The sequence below is a fragment of the Typopeltis vanoorti genome, chromosome 4 (genome assembly GCF_054136105.1).
Source record: "Typopeltis vanoorti isolate ZY-2024b chromosome 4, IOZ_Tvanoo_1.0, whole genome shotgun sequence".
Classification (NCBI taxonomy): domain Eukaryota; kingdom Metazoa; phylum Arthropoda; class Arachnida; order Uropygi; family Thelyphonidae; genus Typopeltis; species Typopeltis vanoorti.
Window position 1 is genome coordinate 10,368,508 of NC_143552.1, and position 19,129 is coordinate 10,387,636.

General features: G+C 35.5%; 1 protein-coding gene across 1 annotated transcript in view; it reads right to left on the minus strand.

Moving 5' to 3' along the window:
* The window catches only part of MED17 (mediator complex subunit 17), a 183,886-nt gene that overhangs the window by 92,694 nt on the left and 72,063 nt on the right, over positions 1–19,129 (minus strand). The window contains exon 7 of the mRNA XM_090391000.1: positions 11,617–11,688. Within this exon, the coding sequence (XP_090247126.1) occupies positions 11,617–11,688 (72 nt within the window). The remainder of the gene's footprint in view (positions 1–11,616; positions 11,689–19,129) is intronic.

Here is a 19,129-nt window from a genome sequence, read left to right on the forward strand (position 1 = left end):
TTTTGTGCTTCTCTTTTACATTCTTCATAAGACAAAAAGGTCCAGAGCTTAATATTTCCCATTCAATCTGTTCTTTGTCTTCCACTTCTTCTTTTTCCTTGTATCATCATTCCTTCTGGAAGTGTTTTTTGTAGGGATTCATGCCTTAGTATGTGACCAAGGTAGCTGGTTTTCCTTTTCTTAATGGTTTTCAACAGTCCTATCTTCTCCAATCATCTCTAATATTTCTAAATTAGTTTTTTTTTTGACAATCCATGGGACTAAGGATTTTTCTGAGAATCCACATCTCAAAGGCTTTTAGTTTATTTTCACAATATTTTGATACTGTCCAGGTTTCTCCTCTATATAGCAGTGTTGACCATACATAGGACTTGGACAGCCTAAGTCTTGTTTTTGTGTGAATTTCCCTTAAGGTAAGAATGTTTTTCATGCTAATGAGGGTTGATCTAACAATTTCTATTCTCAATATTTCCATATCACACTTTCCATTTTCTGTAATCAGTTAACTCAAATATATATGAATCTCTAGTTGATCTAAGGTATTTCCTCTGATCTTAATATTTATATTGGGTATTTTTTCTTTTTCTTTGTTACCAGCATGACTTTGGGTTTTTTTTGAAGTTGAAATTAAGTCCATATTTTTCACTTAGTTTCAGCATCTCTTCTGGTAGGTTTTGAAGATCTTTTTTAATTTCAGCCAGCAGTACTATATTGTCTGCATTTCTGCCTCTTATGCTGACTCCTTTAAATTCTTCTAATTGCTGGAAGATATTTTCAGTATAGAGATTAAACAATATATGAGAAAGAACACAGCCTTGTCTGACACCCTTCTTTACTGGGAATTCCACTGAGGTTTCTCCTGATATTTTTATTGAGGCAGTTTGCTCCCAATATAGATTTATCAGTAATCTGGTATCTTTACCATCTACTTCTAATTTTTTGATGCATTCTATTAGTTGTTCATGTTGTATATTGTCAAAGGCCTTTGTGTAGTCAATAAAACATAAGTAGACTCCTTTCTGCTTCTCCAGATATCTTTCTATAATAGTTCTAGTGTTGAAGAGTCCTTCTCTAGTTCCTTTATTTTCCTGAAAACCAGACTGTGTTTCATTAATTTCCAATTTGATTTTATGTTTATTTCTTTCTAGGATGATATATCACATAACTTTTGCTATCTGAGTTCTGTACTCTTCACATGTGATTGTCTTCGATTTTTTAGGTATTGGTAGGAATGTCGAGTGCTTAAAATCTTTTGGCAGGTGTCCAGCTTCATATATTTTGTTACATATGTCAGTCAGTGATCTTATAGCCTTATCGTTTAAAGCCTTTAGATATTCTGCCATAATTCCATCCATTCCTGGAGCTTTTCCTAGTTTCAATTTCCTAATGGCATTTGTTACTTCCCAGGTAAGAATAGTAGTCCCCTCCAAATTTTCTTGCATTGGCTTATCTATTCTATCATGATTGTAGAGTTCCTTTGAATACTCTATTAGTTGTATCCCTTTATTTTGACTATATCCATTAGGATGTTTCCATTGATAATTTCAATGCAATGAGAGCCTACCTTTTTGTAAGATTTGCTAGTTAGCTCCCTAACTTTTTCATGAAGTTCTCTGGTTTTGTGCTTCTTGTCCAAAAGTTCAATTTCCTTGCATTTGTTGTTGGGCTATAGTTCTTTTGCAATCCTACATTCTTTCCCGATCTCCTTGTTTAAGTTCTTGTATTCAGGCCTATTTTTGTGTTTCCTTCTTTCCTCCATTTTCAGTATCTTATCATTCATCCAGGGTTTACTCATCTTCTTCTCAAATTTGGGAATTGTTTGTTTTACTGCCCTTTTTTTATGTCCTCTTTAAATTTCTGCTATCTCTCCTCAATCTCATCTTGAAAGTAAGTATACTTGATGGAATCAGGAACATTAACAGCAGTGGATTGTGCCAGTTCCTTTAAAAATTTATCTTGTATTTCTTGATTTTTAAGGGAGCCAAGATCATATTTTTCTATGTTTATAGGTTTCATTGTTTTCTTTAATGTTATTGCTGCTTTAATGACCACAGGGTTGTGGTCTGATTCCAATATCAAGCCCCTGGGTAGTTTTGGCTTGTAAGATGTTATTCCAGAATCTTTTTTAATCATTATATAGTCAATCTGGTTCCTACAGCCGTCTCTGGGACTTTTCCAAGTGTGAAGTCTTCTAGGAGGCGCTGGCTAAATAAAGCATTTGTTATTACCAGATTGTTTTTTCTTCACAGAACTGTATTAATCTTTATCCTCTTGGATTTCTATGTCCTAGGCCTTGGTTTTCCACGCAGGAAGAGATCTTTTCTGAGCCTACTTTAGCATTTAGATCTCTCATAATGATAGTTATGTCATCTGATTTAGCACTGTTAAGTGCATTTTGAATGCCTTCATAGAAATGTTCTACATCTTCATCTGGGTAATCAGAAGCAGGTGCATATATTTGGACAATAAAAAATTAAAAGGTTGAGCTGCAATTTTTAATGGAATTGCTCTGTCACTTATGGGCCAAAATCCAAGTAAGGATTGAGCAATCTCATTTTTAGTACAAATGCTACTCCATTCGTATGACTGTCTCCACATGAGTATATAATTGAATGACTGTTTCTGTTTATTTTTCACTATTAGTCCATTTCACTTCACTGATACCAGCAATGTCTTTCATCACTTCAAGTTCTTATATAAGGTTATCTAACTTCTCAGCTTCATATAAGGTCTTTACATTCCAAGTTGCAAGCCTTAAGAGTTCTTGGTTTTCAGATGTGAAAGATCAGGAGATACCCCCCCTCCCCCCAGAGGATTTAAGGTATCTTCTTCATATAACAAGAACAGTACAAGGAAAGAAAGGTGACCAGTATGGTAAGGAAGGCAAAATCAGATTACGAGAAGAAACTAGTTGAGCAGGACAAAGGAAATTAAAAAGAGTTCTTTCGTTATGTGGCAAGGAAGAGGAGGAATGACTATGAAAGAATAACCTTAATGAGTGATTGTCACAAAAAAAAAATATCATGCGAGTGAGGTTAATTCTGTGACATGACAGAGACATATGTGGGAACAGAGGTAGATGAAATGGAGGTTCTTAGGATATTGCAGAATTTCTATGTAAATACAGCTGTGGGATTAGATGGGATTATCAGTTCACATTTTGTGGGAATGTACAGGGGAATTGGCAATGTCTCTGTATAGGCTCTTTAAGTCTCAGTTCTGGTAGGGTTCCAAGGGAGTGGAAAGAAGGGCAAATAATTCTCCTGCATAAAGGAGGTTCTAAGACAGCAGCAGCAAATTATAGACCAATCAGAATCTCATGGGCAGTTGTAAAAGTACTGGGAAAATTGGTCAAAAAGAGAATTCAAGAATAGGTGGATAAGAATATGATACGCTATGAAAGGCAACATTGCTATGTTAAGGGTTGGTCATGCCATAGTAATTTACTAACTTTTTATAATAAGAGTGACAGCTGAGCTGGATAAAGAAAATGGCTACAAGATGATTCTCTGGATTTTGTGAAGACACCTGACTGAATATCAGACGGAACACTGTTACACAAATTAGAACAAATGGAGATGAATATAACACTGGTTATGTGGATAAGAGGATGGCTGCAGGACAGATATCAAAAAGTGGTATATGGAGGGGGAATAATCAAGGTGATTAGTGGTGTGCAACAAGGTTCAGTGATGGGGGTCATTGCTGTTTAATTTGTACATAATTGATATAGGAAATGAAAGAAAATATTCAAAAATATTTGTTTGCTGATGATGTCAATTAGGTAGAGTAATAGTTAATCAAGACAATGTGAAGAGTTTGTAGGATGATTAAATAGGCTGCCAGTATGGGCAAAAGTTAATGGGTGTCAGCTTAATGTCGAGAAATGTAAAGTTATGCATTCTGGGATAAACAGATTATAAGCAGTGTACCACAATGATGGAACTGTACTCCAGGAAATTAGTGAAGTAGAGATTTAGGGTGATGGCAGACAGAGAGCTGAAGTTCAGAGAACATATTGCTAAGGTGATTAGTGGTGTGCCACAAGCTTCACTTCACTAGCCAAGTAATCTTATGATTACTTGGCTAGTGAAGAACACACCAAGTAGATATAAGTAAGTTGTTATTCCTCTTTATAAGGCCTTGATATGTCCACATCTGGATTACTATGCTCAGGTCAGCTCACCTGGATTTCTTGGAATGAGGAAGTGGTGGAAAGGATTCAGAGGAAAGCAAACAAGATCGTTAGTGGTCTGCAGAACTTTCTCTATGAGGACAGATTGAGGGTGTGTGGAGTGCAGAAATTGGTTGATAGACAAAAGAGAGGGATATGATAGAAACATTTAAGTTACTTTAGATGGTTTTATCTCAGAAAAAAACAGCGGCAAGCCCTGAAGAAAACATTAATTATTAAAATAAATATCAAGAAGGTGGCAAGATATTCTGGAGGTTGTTGAAGCAGCTCAGAAATGGAGGAATAAGTGCTGTAAAAGGAATTAGAGATGATAAAGGTGACATGAAAATTAGAAAAAAAGATATTGTTGATGTATGGAGTAATTACTTTGAAAAATTGCTAAATGAAACAATCAATGACAGTAAAGTGGTAAAAACACTGACCAGGAATGCAATCAGGAATAGACATCCATACTTGAAGTAGAAAAAAGTCATCAAAAGCCGGAAATGTGGAAAGGCAGCAGGATTAGATCATATTCGACCAGAAATACTCAAGTCTTATAGTGGCTGCACAGCATTGTTCAGAAGGCCTGGACAGAGGGATGAATTCCAGATGATTGGAGTAGAGCTGTCATAGTACCCATAAATAAAAAGGGAAATAAAACTGAATGTGAGAATTACAGAGGTATTTCCCTACTAAGTGTTCCTAGCAAGATCTATGCAAGTATACTTGAGAAACGATTGAGAAGAATTGTGGAAGAAAAGCTGAGTGAAGAACAAGGTGGATTCAGGCCAAATAGAGGCTGTCAGGATCAGATTTTCACTTTATGACAAATAGTTGAGAAATCATGGGAATATAATAAAGATCTGTATTTAAGTTTTGTCGATCTGGAAAAGGCATATGACAAGGTGCCAAGAGAGAAGCTATTCAAAAGTACAGTTGTATCTTGTCAATGGGGCATTATATCAAGCAATACTTAGTCTTTATTTGAGTTGTAAGTCAGCAGTTAGAATTGAAGGAAGTACAGGAAGATAGTTTAATGTTAAATCTGGTGTAAGACAAGGATGTACATTATCCCCCCTGTTATTCATTATCTATATAGATCACATTATGAAGGAAAGTGATATTAAACCCAAAATTAGACATGCTAATCTCAGCTCTCTACTTTATGCAGATGAGTTATACAAAATAAATCCAGTACAAGTCTGCAAGATTCATTGACTAAATTGAATAACTGTTGTAATAGAGATGGTATGAAGGTCAGCAAAGACAACAAGATGAAGACAATGAAAATATCAACTGCATTGTGAATGGAGAATCTAGTAAAACATTTCAGCTACTCAAGCATGATTTTTAGTGAAGAGTAAATTAAATATGGAAATAGACAACAGAGTCAACAAAGCTGGTTGGGCAAAATCACCAATTTTAACTTATGGATCTGAGAGCTGGACTAGAAATAAAACACTTGACAAAAGACCAGAGACCACAGTTATGAGAGTCCAGAGACAGATTAGGGGCACGAACAGATGCCATCAATTAGAAATATCATATTAAAACAGGATATCAGGAAAGAACTTGACATGTTAGCCATCTGGTCATGCCCCTAATCTTTCTCATGACAAAATTTGGTGTCCCAAACCAAGTTAGCTGATTTTTCTGAATTGTTTCTATTAGAATTTTTGCTAGTTTTCTTCAAAAATGCAATCTTGCCATGAATATTCTGATATTGATAGAAGACATGCTGTCTCAAAATTAATGATCATATATTAACTTTTATTTACATGAGTTTATGGGACAAATTAACCAGAGTTTGTGGAGAAAAATCCAGCGTCTGTGCCAGAGATCGAAATACTCGCAAACTGCTTGAGAATGGGTTAGAAATACGAGATGTGACAATTTCATTTCCGGAATACATCTGTAAAAAACCTTCATTCAGAACTATACATTAGTGGCTACTGTCACCTTCGAAATAGTCCCCTTGTGCTACATACTGGTTTAGACGGTGTTCCCATTTTTTGAAACAGGCTTGGAACTCTTTTTCCAGAACACTCTTGAGTTTCTTTATCACATTATGCTGGATATCGGCGATATCGGAAAATCTTCGTCCTTTTTGCACAGTGTTTAATTTTGGAAACAGCCAGAAATCATAAGGAGATAAGATGGGTGAATAAGCAAGATTACTTAATTTGGTAATAAATTTTTTTGCCCAGAAACTCTCTCATGATGAGCATACTATGGCTTGGTGCATTGTCATGAGGGATGACCCACTTGTCAGGCCAGAATTCAGGTCTTTTTCTCCAAACAGAATTTCATAGTTTTTTCAGTACCTCTAAATAGCATTGTTGGCTGACCATTTGCCCCTGTTCAATGAATTCATAGTGGACTATCCCATTGTGATCAAAGAAACACACCAGCATGGTCTTGAACTGCGAATGTGACATGCGTGCTTTTTTTTTTGACGTGGCGAATGGGGTTGTCCACTGCATGCTCTGGCGTCTTGTTTTGGAAGCACTAGGTTTTGTCACATGTAATTACTCTTGGACACGTGCTTATTTGCAGAAAGATCAGTTGCAACTCGAAGCCACCACTGCTTCTGTTCGTCCATCAAGATCCGAGGTACAAACTTGGCAGAAATCTTTCGCATACCCAATTCATCATTTAAAATTACCCTCTGTTTCTCAATTCATTTGCTATTCATCAGCCATTAATCACACACTTAATCGTCTGTCAGACAGTACCAAATCAATCAGTTTATTCACATTTGCATCCATCATTTCTGTTTTTGGCTGCCCACTTCTGGGGTCATTGTTCACATCGTCTCACCCAACTTTGAATCTCTTATGCCATTCAGAGACACTTGACTTTTTCAGAGCATCTACACCATATGTCACTTTTAATAGCTCCATCATTTCAGTAGTAGTTTTGCAGATTTTGACACAAAATTTGATGTTAACACGCTGCTTCAAATTTCTATCATATTTTTATGCCAAAGTTTACACATAGATCTCTATTTTTTTTTGCAATAGCCAACTAGCAAATGGCTCTATCGCCTTGAGGTTTATGCACGCATTAGTTAAAACACGTACAAAGACTATCTCTCATGTACTCCAATTAAATCACCACTTGGGCAACACTACACGGCCGTTCTGGGAATAAAATTGTCACGCCTCATATTTGCTTCAACACTGGTAGTCATACAGAGTAAAAACTTAGTTATAGCATTAACAAAAGCTTATAAACTGATATGAGATATTTGCTCAACTGGTGAGCCAGAACAAAAGTTAATGTTATAAGGGTTAATGCTGATTCAGGATATAAGAGTATAGAGGGAAAATAAGAAGTGATCACTTCTGATCAGGATAAAAATGAATATTATATTAAAAATGAATAGTGTGCAAGAAAGTTTTAAAAATAATCAAAGTGGAATAGCTTTCAGAGGTGAACTAAAAATTCAAATATATTACTGGAAAAAAAAATAAAAGCATCTGAAAACAGGAACCAAGCCTTGGAGCATCACTATCAGACTCTGAAGCAAACACTGACTGATTCAGCCAGGCAGTCAAGTGGTGAGATTGTTTGTAAGGATAGAAAAATCTGAACTTCACTGTGAACTCAAGAAGTTAAAGAGATGATCCAGGAAAATAACAGTCATAAAAGATATTCAAGAAGAATGCGATCTGGACAGCATATCAACATTTTGGATAGAAAAAGACTTCAGACACCTAAAATATGGAAAAGATGAATATTTGACAAAAAATGCTCATGTATTAGTGCTTTAAATGCAGGTCCTCCCTAGTTAGAGAAAATAGCAACTAGACTTATAGGTGGAAATATGAGAGCGGTATTGCCATTTTGTTTATAGAGTATGGCTTCCAGTTTCTGTCCCCTCCTTTTCTTCCTAAATGTAGTGTAAGTGGCTTAGCTGAACATGATCTCCACACACCATAATTATTTATTTGGAGAGTAGTGCCACCACCTCTTCCTCCTACATTTGCACATACAGCAGTAAAGCAGTTTACACAGGTCAGCTGCTAAATGGTATGTAGGACCAAGCCTGTTGGTAACATTTTGGGAAAATTCTCAATCAGCCAGTGAATAATTCTCCTACTACTTACTTACTTACAGAGGTTATTGCTGAGGCCGCAACTTGGAGTATGGGCTCTCCATGTGTGAGTCACGTCCACAAGTCTTTACTCGACTGCATGCCTCTACTTCATAAATTTTCCCAGCATTCCAGACAGCATAAAAAAAACCAAGAACAACAAAAAAAAAAAAAAAAAAAAAAAACCTGAAAAAAAATTGAAAAAAAAGTACTTCCACAGACTTTACCAACATCTGAGTACATAATACTTAACATCAACAATATGCAGTATCACTTAGACATCCAAGCCCAATTTATTATTGACTACTAAACCTCAAACAGCATCTTCTATGACTACAGTTCGCTGAAACAAGCACTTTTTTCAAGCCTGATTTCCCACGCCAGATTATTTAACCTGAAATCTAGGCAAAGCCACCTTTTGTTGTGTTTGTTTGCCATTCTCTTAATTAAGATGACTATATTTGACAAATAAATAAATAAAAATAATATATCAGTCTTTGTAAGGGCCAAATGCACTAAGCATACATCTTGCTCAAAAGGCAGTCAAACTTTCTAGTTGCTTGCCAAGGCTGTTGGGCAACTTCTTTTCAAGAACAATGTGAATAATATTACGATCCATTTAAGTCTCTCTTAAATGGATCCTATTATGTCCAACCAGAAATAATAAAAATCAATAATGATGAAATTAAACAAGTAGATCATTACATGTACTTAAAACAACAGACATCAATGGAACAAAATAACATGGACGAAATTAAAAGATGCATGATGCTTGGGTGGAAAGCATTTGGAAAATTACATTCAATATTCAAAAGTCAACTACCATTATGACTGAAAAGAAAAGTTTTAACCAATGTATTCTTCCTATATTGACATATGGGTGTGAAACATGGGCACTAAATACAAAGGAAATTCAAAAATTAAGAACAACACAATTTAGTATGGAAAGAAGTATGCTTCATATCACAAGACTAGATCACAAAAGGAATACGTGGATAAGAAATCAAACCAAAGTCTCTGACATCATAGAGAGAGTGGCAATGGACTGGACATATTGCTCAAAGACAAGATCAATGATGGACACAAGAAGTACTGGATTGAATTCCATGAGAGGAAACACGACCACAACGCCGACCTAAATCATAGTGGATTGATGAAATCATCAGATTTGCAGGAATGACATGGGAAAGGAGAGCCATGGACAGACAGTTTTGGAGTAATCTTGGAATGGCCTTCATTCAGCAGTAGATCAACTTTATAAAGAGGTATAATAACCTCTTTATCTCTACTTACCAGTGTGGTCTTCAGTACCCAGGTAATCCTATGAGCTATTTTAGTCAACACATGGAGCTATTTTAGTCATTTTGCAATATGACTTTTGAACATTAACTCTGTGGACTTTACTTCATAAGTTATCTTCAATCTATCCTCACATAGAACAATTAACCACCTTCTTATTCCTGTCACCAGCTTCATGTCCAAACATGCTTGCTCCAATTTATGTAACAGAGTTCCAAATCAAATACTTTTGCAAGAATATTCAGCTGTTACTTTTATAAAAAGTAAGTAAATTACTGAGGCATAACTTACCCTTCAACAAAACCATGCTGCCCCATACTCCACCAATTCATGAATTTTGCCGTTAACCAATTTCCCAATACCCTGACCACAGCTCATGTGATGCTGATTGGTCAGCCTCCTTTATGCATGGAACCATTCTCCCCCTTCTTTCCACTTCCTTGGGACTATACCAAAGCTGAATTGTGGTCTCAGCTCTAGTATAGTATGGTAAATTAAGCAATCTAGTCAAAGGTCATAGCATAGTCAGTCTTCGACTTACAATGGACATTCTATTAACACATTCATCAAACACCATCTTATTACTACAATCCGTGGACTTGGGATGTTATTGCTGCTACTGAGGGTGAGAAAACCTCAGAGACTTTTGAAATGAATAAAATATCTTGCAGATGAGGCATGGAGTGAGGTGATAGCAAAGTCTGTGAATGGTATTTGGAAGATGTTGCTAAAAACACAAGATTTGACAAAGCCTTGGTGAGAAGATACTGTTGCTAACTGAATGTGAGCTGAGCTGATGATAATGTAGAGCATTTGCTGAAAGCTGTAGAAGAAGGGCTTTCACAAAGAAAAGAACTCTTACTTGGCTAGAAGCACAGAAAGCTGCAGAAGAAGAGAAAAAAGAACAAGAGGAAGAAGCCAAGTCATCAAATACTTTCCATTAATAAAAATAAAATTAAATAAAAAAAAAAAAACGGTAGTTGCATTTTCCTTTGTTAATAAAGCAGTTCAGTTATTTGAGGGAAAATTTTTTTTTTTTTTTTACTGCCATTCATTGATGTCGTATGGTCACTCTCGTACCTCACCGAGTTTTGGAAGTGAAGCCTTCTGCTGGAAGAAGTGGTAGGGTTGGAGATGCTCTTTCCACACAATCACAAACATCCATGCCCATGGCAGGATTTGAACCTACAGCCTTTTGGCTAGAGAGCAGTGAAAAATACCCTAACCAGGCTGGAGTTGTTTGCACTGTTTTCATTTTTTTTAATTTTATTTTATATTTGACCCATGCACAAAAGGTTGCGAAGCCTATAGCAAATCAGTGCCACGTGTGGACAAAATGGATCCCAACATTGAGTGATTTAGTAAAGTAGAAGAATGATGCAAGCTGCACTTGCTTGTTACAGAGAAATTTATGCAGAAAAGAAATGGAAACGTGTATAGACTAAATTTTTAAAAAGCCCACTCTTGCAGCACATCATCCTCTGAATATAAACAAAAACCTTTTACAAGTTATGTATCTGGCGAACCATCCTCAGAACAATGTTGTAATTACTGAATTTGAGGAATTTGTTGTTGATTACCTAGCCTCTTCTGTGGAATTATGCAATTAATAAAGCAGCAGTTTTGAAGAATTACTCTTGCTTCACATTTCCATCTGATTATTTTTATTAGCAAGTGCACCAAAGAACTATGCACTCATGTTTCACTGTTTATTACAGTACAGTACTGTATATAAAATTTTATGTCATAATTTGTACATTGTATTATTTCGTGATAAATGATAAATAAAATTAGTTAATCTGTTTTGTTAAACAGACCTAAACATTTGAGCATTCAGACATGTTAATTGTTAATATATAATGTTTTCCAACTTAGGATTTTGACTTACAGAATTCTGTTGATTATAAATAATGTTTGCAATGAGAATGACCAAAAATAAGTAGATGACATTACAGGTTTTCTGAGACTAATGCTGTATTATCAAGGTAGTTAATGCAAGTAAATAATTTCAAAAGCAAAAAGGAACTAATCCATATCTTACTGAGGTAATGATGTGATTACCAACAACAAGATTGGGGATAGCTGACTGCAACTGAACAGCTTCTCTGGCCAGCTAGAAAAAAAAAATTTAAAAAACAATACATATAAATATAAAAATATAAATAAATATATACATACATTTATAATCAAAGTAAGCCTTACAGACTGGCAAAAAATACACACTAAAAATGATTGACTCTGATGCAAAACTTTTTCAAGACATACAAGCATGAACAGCAGCAGCCCAACATGGACCAAAGAAATGTAGCGAATTTCCTTTAACACAGCACTGATGATATCCACTTTGGATAGGAATTTTTGATAGTCTTCTATACCATATAAGTTCATTATAATGGAATAAGAATAAGAAGTAAACATTTTTAGACAATAAAGCTGAATAATCAGTGAATGTTACATTTTTAAAAAAGAATTGTATGAAGCATTTTAAAATATTTTAAAGAATATCCATATATTTTTATATTTAAATCATGCCCATAAAAGGTCATAAACTTATAGGACATATTATCAAAAACTTACAGGACTATATTATTATATGACTGAGGATTATTCTTGAACTCCAGATTAAATAATCTGGAGTCCTTTTCTAGAGAACAAACACTGAAATTATTTAGCACTTCAGGCCTTCATAATTAGCAATAGTAAATATGTGCAAAGCAATGATACTCATCTATCACGTAAAATAAGTTTCTGAATACCCCCCCCCCCTTGTAAGATTAAAGAAATTAATCTAATACCAGAAAGTGAGCACTAATTTATTAATGTCAGTTTTAGGAGATTCTGTATTGTTGAAAAGGAGAATCAATACAGTACACACTATATACAAGAGCTACTTTAATGACAGCAAATGACATCAAACATAGACCACAAAGGAAAGTTGTGGAAAATTAAAACAAATGGTGATAAATCATATGCTGAACACAAAAGACTGGCAGGAACCATACATAAAATACACAAAATAACATGACAAATTACAAATGCAAAAAATGGGAGACATGAAAACTAAAAGAGAATAAAATTATAAAAATTAAAACAGAGAATTAACATTTAAGTTTTGAAATGGCATTAGCTTAAATTAACGTCACTTATCTGAAATCTTCATAATGAATTAAATGTGCCTTCCCTTAAAATCAAAAATTTAGGTGAAAAATTCAAATGGGACATTTTGAATTTTTTTATCTTATAGACAGGAAATTTCAAATGCAAAATGAGCTGTTCCTGAAATAAACAAATTCCATAACTTTTCCTAAAGAAATACTTTTTACTGTGCAATATTTCTTTAATTCACAGTTCCATTTTTTTTTTTTTTGACTAATATTGATCAACTTGTATTGTTGATCAATTGAACCCCTCCTATTTCAAAATGGAGGTAATTAATTATAAAGTTCACAGAATGATGAAGTTTTCAGGTTATTTTTGATTTTAATAGTAGACTGCACATATTTAGTTTATTATGAAGATTTCAAGTAAGTGAGTGGCATTATAATAATAATAATACTCCCCCCTCAGCTTTGATACAGCATTTGGTATGGTCAATTAATTCGTTAAATGAGTTTTTATACCAGTTTTTAGGATACTGTTCAGGAATGTGGTTACTGCTGCTTGAACATTTTCATTGGTGTCGTATTGCTTTCATTTCATCAGCAAATGAAGTTGGGGGAAGAGAAAGAAGTCACAGAGTGCTAAATCAGGTGAATAAGGTAAGTGATCCAACACACAAACTTGATTTTTGCTCAAAAAATTGTCTCACAATGTTTGAATGATGAGATGATGCATTATCGTGCAAAAGTGACTGACCAGCTGCCTGCATCACGATATTCATGCCGTACATGACGAATTCTCGCTATCAATCGCTTCAAAACTTCGAGATAAAACTCACCATTGATTGTTAGGCCAGGCATAATGAATTCTTTGTGGATAATGCCCTTGGATTCGTAGAAACATATCAGCATTGTATTTACTTTTGACTTCTCCAAGCAACTTTTTTTTCAGATGCCCCTCTTCTGGTGGTCTCCATTCAGCACTCTGGCACTTTGTTTCGGGCTCATACTCAAAACACCACATTTCATCACCAGTAACAATTATTTCAAGCAAGCTTGAGTCCTTATGAGCGGTTTTAGTCAGGTCCTTGCAGTGTTCAATTTGAATACATTTTTTTGGTCATCAGTCAACTTGTGGGGAACAAATCGCGAATTCAATTCACGAAGGCCCAAACTCTCAGTCAAAATGTTGTGCACAGTTGATTTTGGAGTCCCCGATTCATCTTCAATGAATCTCACGGACAATTTCATGTTTTCTTTGATGAAATCACGCACTTTTTGGATGTTAACTTCGCTCAGTTCAGTTTTTGGATGGCCCAGCTTTTCATCGTCCTCAAGCGTCTCATGACCACTTTAAAATCACTTAAACCACTCATAAACTTGAGTACGGGATAAGCATTCATCACTGTATGCTTTTTGAAGCATTTGATGCATTTTGGTAAAACTTTTACCAAGTTTAACTTGTGTAAAAGTATAACTTTAACACAAAAGTCAATCGCAGCTCTCTGTTTGAAACTCATTTTCCGACTGCTCGTCAAAACACACTGTCACTCTTGGCACTCCATGTGTAGAGGCTTAAGTGCTGTGAGGACATCATGTTGGAGGCTTAATGGATTGTATATCCACTAAGCCTCCAGTGGATATACATCCACAAATGCTCCCACCACCACCCTACTCAACAATATGGCATTATTAAAACTCTTACCAAGAGTTTTAATAATGCCATATCGTTTTAACCATATAATTTTAACTCTTACCAACAGAGCCTACAATATTTGTTCCAGTGGAACTGCCCTTACAACTGAGCTTGACCACATACACAACACTTTCCTTTCCAATGGCTACAGCGATCACAGCTTTAAAAAAATAATCAGGTCCTCCCCCATTCCCCAGTCTTCTCTTCAAAAAGAGTTTAGAAATGGCGTCACCATACCCTACATCTGGGGCAAATCTGAAAAATATCCAAGATTTTAGAAAGTATAACCTACACACAGCATTTAAGCCCCACCACAAACTTGCTACCCTTATCCGTTTTACAAAAGATCAGCTCCCCTCCTCTCTCAGTGCCTGGAGTCTATAAAGTACCCTGTTCCTGTAAACTGGCATACTTTAGACAGACAGGCAGATCAGCTACTATCCGCCTGGAGGAACATAAGTCATACATCTGCAACCACGACTATGGTCAGTCAGGCCTGGCTGACCATGTCTTGGATACAATCCAGAGGATCTCATGGGAAAAAACCACCATGCTCCACCACAGCAAATTCAAAAGAGAAAGACTATTCTCAGAATCAGCAGCAGCTCTCAGGAATCAACCAAATCTCAACAAATATTGTTGCATTAAGCTTCCTAAGATTTTGGAAATGCTTATCATCAGAGGTCCCACTTTACATTCCAGGCCACCTACAACCGCTCTAAGAGGGCGCTGCACCTAGATAGGACTTTAGTGTCACCCACATGGTTGGGCTTAGTATTGTTTGTTATTTGTTTTTATGTTACATTAGTTTTTTTATAATTCCTGAAGATGTCTCATTGACTGAGACGAAATATAGGAAGAATTAAATTCCGTTTTTAATCCTTTCTGAGTGCTGTATACAATCCATTAAGTCTCCAACATGAAACTCTTGGCACTATAACTTGGCTTCTAATGAAACAAATGTCATAAACAGTTGACAGGACTCTAATGAAGGTTGCTGCTTTCGACAACAAAAAGATACAACAGGTAACATCACTAGTTTCTTCTATTTTCGAAAAGTTCGGTTTCTTTTTGGACAGAGGATGTAGCAACATCTGAGAATCTCTAACTGGTGAGTGTTCATGCAGTTTGACATGACAATTAAAGAGCTTTGACTAAGAAGGGGAATACATGGAAAAGGGGTGTGCAGGCATAACAGTACTACCTGATTTTACTAATCACCAATTAATAATTTTACTCCAGATTAGTCTATTACTTGTGAACACCCCAACATTGTCATATATCATATTTCTATCTCCTAGGCCATTTCTGGCTGAATCAATCCACCTGTTTTGCTACCCTTTCTTCTTTCATTCTGTTTAAGTGACCATACTACCTTAGATTACCTCTGCTCAAACATAACTCGTTCTATAGGTTCTCCATTGAGAATGTAGGTGAAGTTGTCTATAATCCTGCGAATTTTCGTAGTTTGTCTTTTTATTGCTAATTTTCATGTCAAATTTGTTCCAGCTGTGTTTAGTTTAGTCAGAGAATCCTAGAGATTTGAATTCGATGTGTTTCGGAGTACTTCATCTGCATAAAGTAAAAGAGTTAAGTTTGATATCTCTGATTCTAATATCAAGTTTAATTCCACTTTCTTTCAAAATACAATCCATATATATGATGAACAAGAGTGAGGATAGCATGCACCCTTTTAAAAATGTCCTACCTGTGTTTCCTTCAAATCTAACTGCTGACTTACAACTTAAATATAGACTATGCATTGCTCAATATAATGTCCCATTTATTGTAGCATTTTGAAAAGTTTTTCTCTGGCACCTTGTCATGTACCTTTTCCAATCTACAAAACTTAAGTATACATGATGAATATGTTGATTTTTTTTTCGACCAAAAATTTAACATAATAAAAATATATCTAACACTGGTTTACAGGTCATAATAATTATTTAATAAACCTACTACTTTTGCCACTTAGGCTAGTGCCTTCACCTGGGTTAGGATAAACACACAAATAAATATGCAACAAGTACTAAATATGAATCATTACATAAATAAAAACACCAAATGTGTAAGAACTGCTGTTACACAAAAGTGCAAGTAAAACAGAAACACATGGAGCGTGGAATGGTAGCCTCTTTCATGTTGTGGGCACTGAAGTTGTCTTCTATATAAGGCAGGGAGCTCTTGTCCCATTCAGTGTTGTGGTGAGTGTGGGAGAAATGGAATGCCAGACCTGAGCTGTCTATTCTGTTGTTATTGATGTCTTCAATATGGTCCTTTTCTCTTATTTCTAAACTTCTAAATTTTTTCCAATGGAGCTGTAAAATCAACGAACAACTTTCATGCCTTGCAATGGGAAGCCTTCTATCTCCTCCTTGTACAGACTTATTCATGGGGGGTGCTTAAAGGTCAAAGCTGTATACCCGAGAGGAGACCTCCATATAGCCTTTAAAGGAATGTGGAGAACCGACCGAGGCTTCTGACCTAATGTCCAATCCTCATCTTCTCGTGGTGCACCCTCCTGTTAGGTATCTACCTGGATACTGAACGGATGAGGATGGGATGGCAATTTGAGATTCAGCCAACCAAATTGTATTCTTATTGGCTTAAACCAAAATACAAAATGATGGTACAAAATGACAGAATTCCATGCCAGCTGGGGCGTCGCCTGGTTAAACAATGCCCCCATTATTTTCGCAATAGAACCAGGGCAAACTGCAAAAGGTCAGCTACTGGAACAAATCTGAAAACACACCCCAACATAACATCACCAGAGTTAGATCGGTACTATCAACATAAGAAGCCTGAATGGCAAAGAAATGGAGCTAGCTGAGGAATTAGATAAGTACCAGATCGACATAATACGGATGACCGAAACAAAAACTGGCGAGATCTTTCTGAGCAATAAATTAAATACAAAATGTTATATTCAGGCAATGACAATCAAGGAAAAGAAGGAGTAGTCATAGTATTCTACACTAGATATGAAGCTAATCATCTTGAATGGCAGGCAGTCTCAAGTAGAGTGATGTGGGCAGATATCAGAATGGGCAACTGGAAAATGAGACTTATTTGTGCCTATGGTCCCACAGAAGGTAGAAGTGGAGGATTTTTTTGAGGCATTAGAGAAAGCAACTGACACAATGAAAAAGGAAAAGTTGGTCCTTGTCATCATCATCATCATCAAATTCCTGCCATGTACCCTCAAGGGGTGTACAGGATATGACAGTACTACATGAAAAAATTACATCATTAGTAACTTCCTATCTACAATTTTCCTCCAAATCAGTCTGTTACTTGTCAAGACTCCAACATTTGTCTAAGGCACTTTGTACCGCATCAATCCACCTATATCTTGGTCTTCTTCTGGGTCATTTTGCTGCCAACCTGGCAGAGAACACTTGTTTTGCTAATCTTTCATATTAATATCTTAATAGATGTAGTAAAATTTAAATTTTATTCAATAACTAAGCTTATTTGCATACTAGGAAAATAAAAAAATTACTGACTGGCTGTTTCTGATATATATAAGAATATATATCACACCATGTACTATCTATCAGTCATTGAGAATGCACAGCATGACAACTAGGTGCTACAAACAGCTTGCAGTGATCACCTGACTCATAGCAGATAATGTAAACTTAACTGTGTCATATCCAGAATGAAGTTTGGCATTAACTTAACGATATCATTATCACTGTGGATAACATCTACAATTGTTTAGATTCCAATAATACGATAAAGTATACATTGCTCATTTTTATTAAAATTTGCAAACTAAAATGTTTTCTATTAACAACACCTTTAGATGTAGGCGTGATTTGGTTTATGGGTTCACCAGCTTTCTGGTGATAACAAATTTAAAAGTACTCTTACATAATTTACTTTATAATGCACTAAATAGATAATTATTTGGATGAGACAGTTCACCCACCCTGCTGGTCATGATATGTAAGCAAAACAGGTATCTGAAGAATACATCAAGAACAAAATAACATGAATAGGGATTAATTATACAAGGATTGATGTATGTTTTGTGAATGGTTCAGTTGTTAAAAAACATAATAAGCATAATGATTTTTTTAAATTCTTTCCTTATTAATGTAATGATAAAATTTGTTCACTGATGGTTAAACAAATTATACATCTTCACATGTCTTCTTACATATACTAGCAATCATATCACTTATAATCACTGTCCTCACCTATAATATCTCAGTAATACACTCATGATCCCAACCCTTCAAATTTTCTCCCCTCTCCTTGTCTCTATTGACACTCTAAAATCCAAGTTGCATTACTCACAGATTATTCATTCTGATAAACAGTCAATTACTCCACTCTTCATCTCCTCATATCTTATTATCCCTCCTTGCTTCTATTCCACACTTTTCTATCCTACCTTACAACTTTCTGGTGTCTTCTTACTCTCAGTCCTCCACTTTGTACCCATCTTAATTCATTTCTTGGCTACATGAATTCTCTTCTAACATCTTTCATTATAATCATCCTCGCTCACTTGTTCCTTCTAGATGCTGTTCCACTTCCTTCCTCTCCAATATTTTCTTATAATGTGCATTCACACTAATTCCCAGCTCTTTTATATCACTAACTCTATAACACACCATTTCTCACTTGCTCTTGCCTTACTTATTCACAATCACATTTGCACTCACTCACATAATATTACTTTGTTTTATTTTCACGTATGAATGATCATTCACAGTCACAGTCATTAAGTTTTTTTTTTTTTTTTT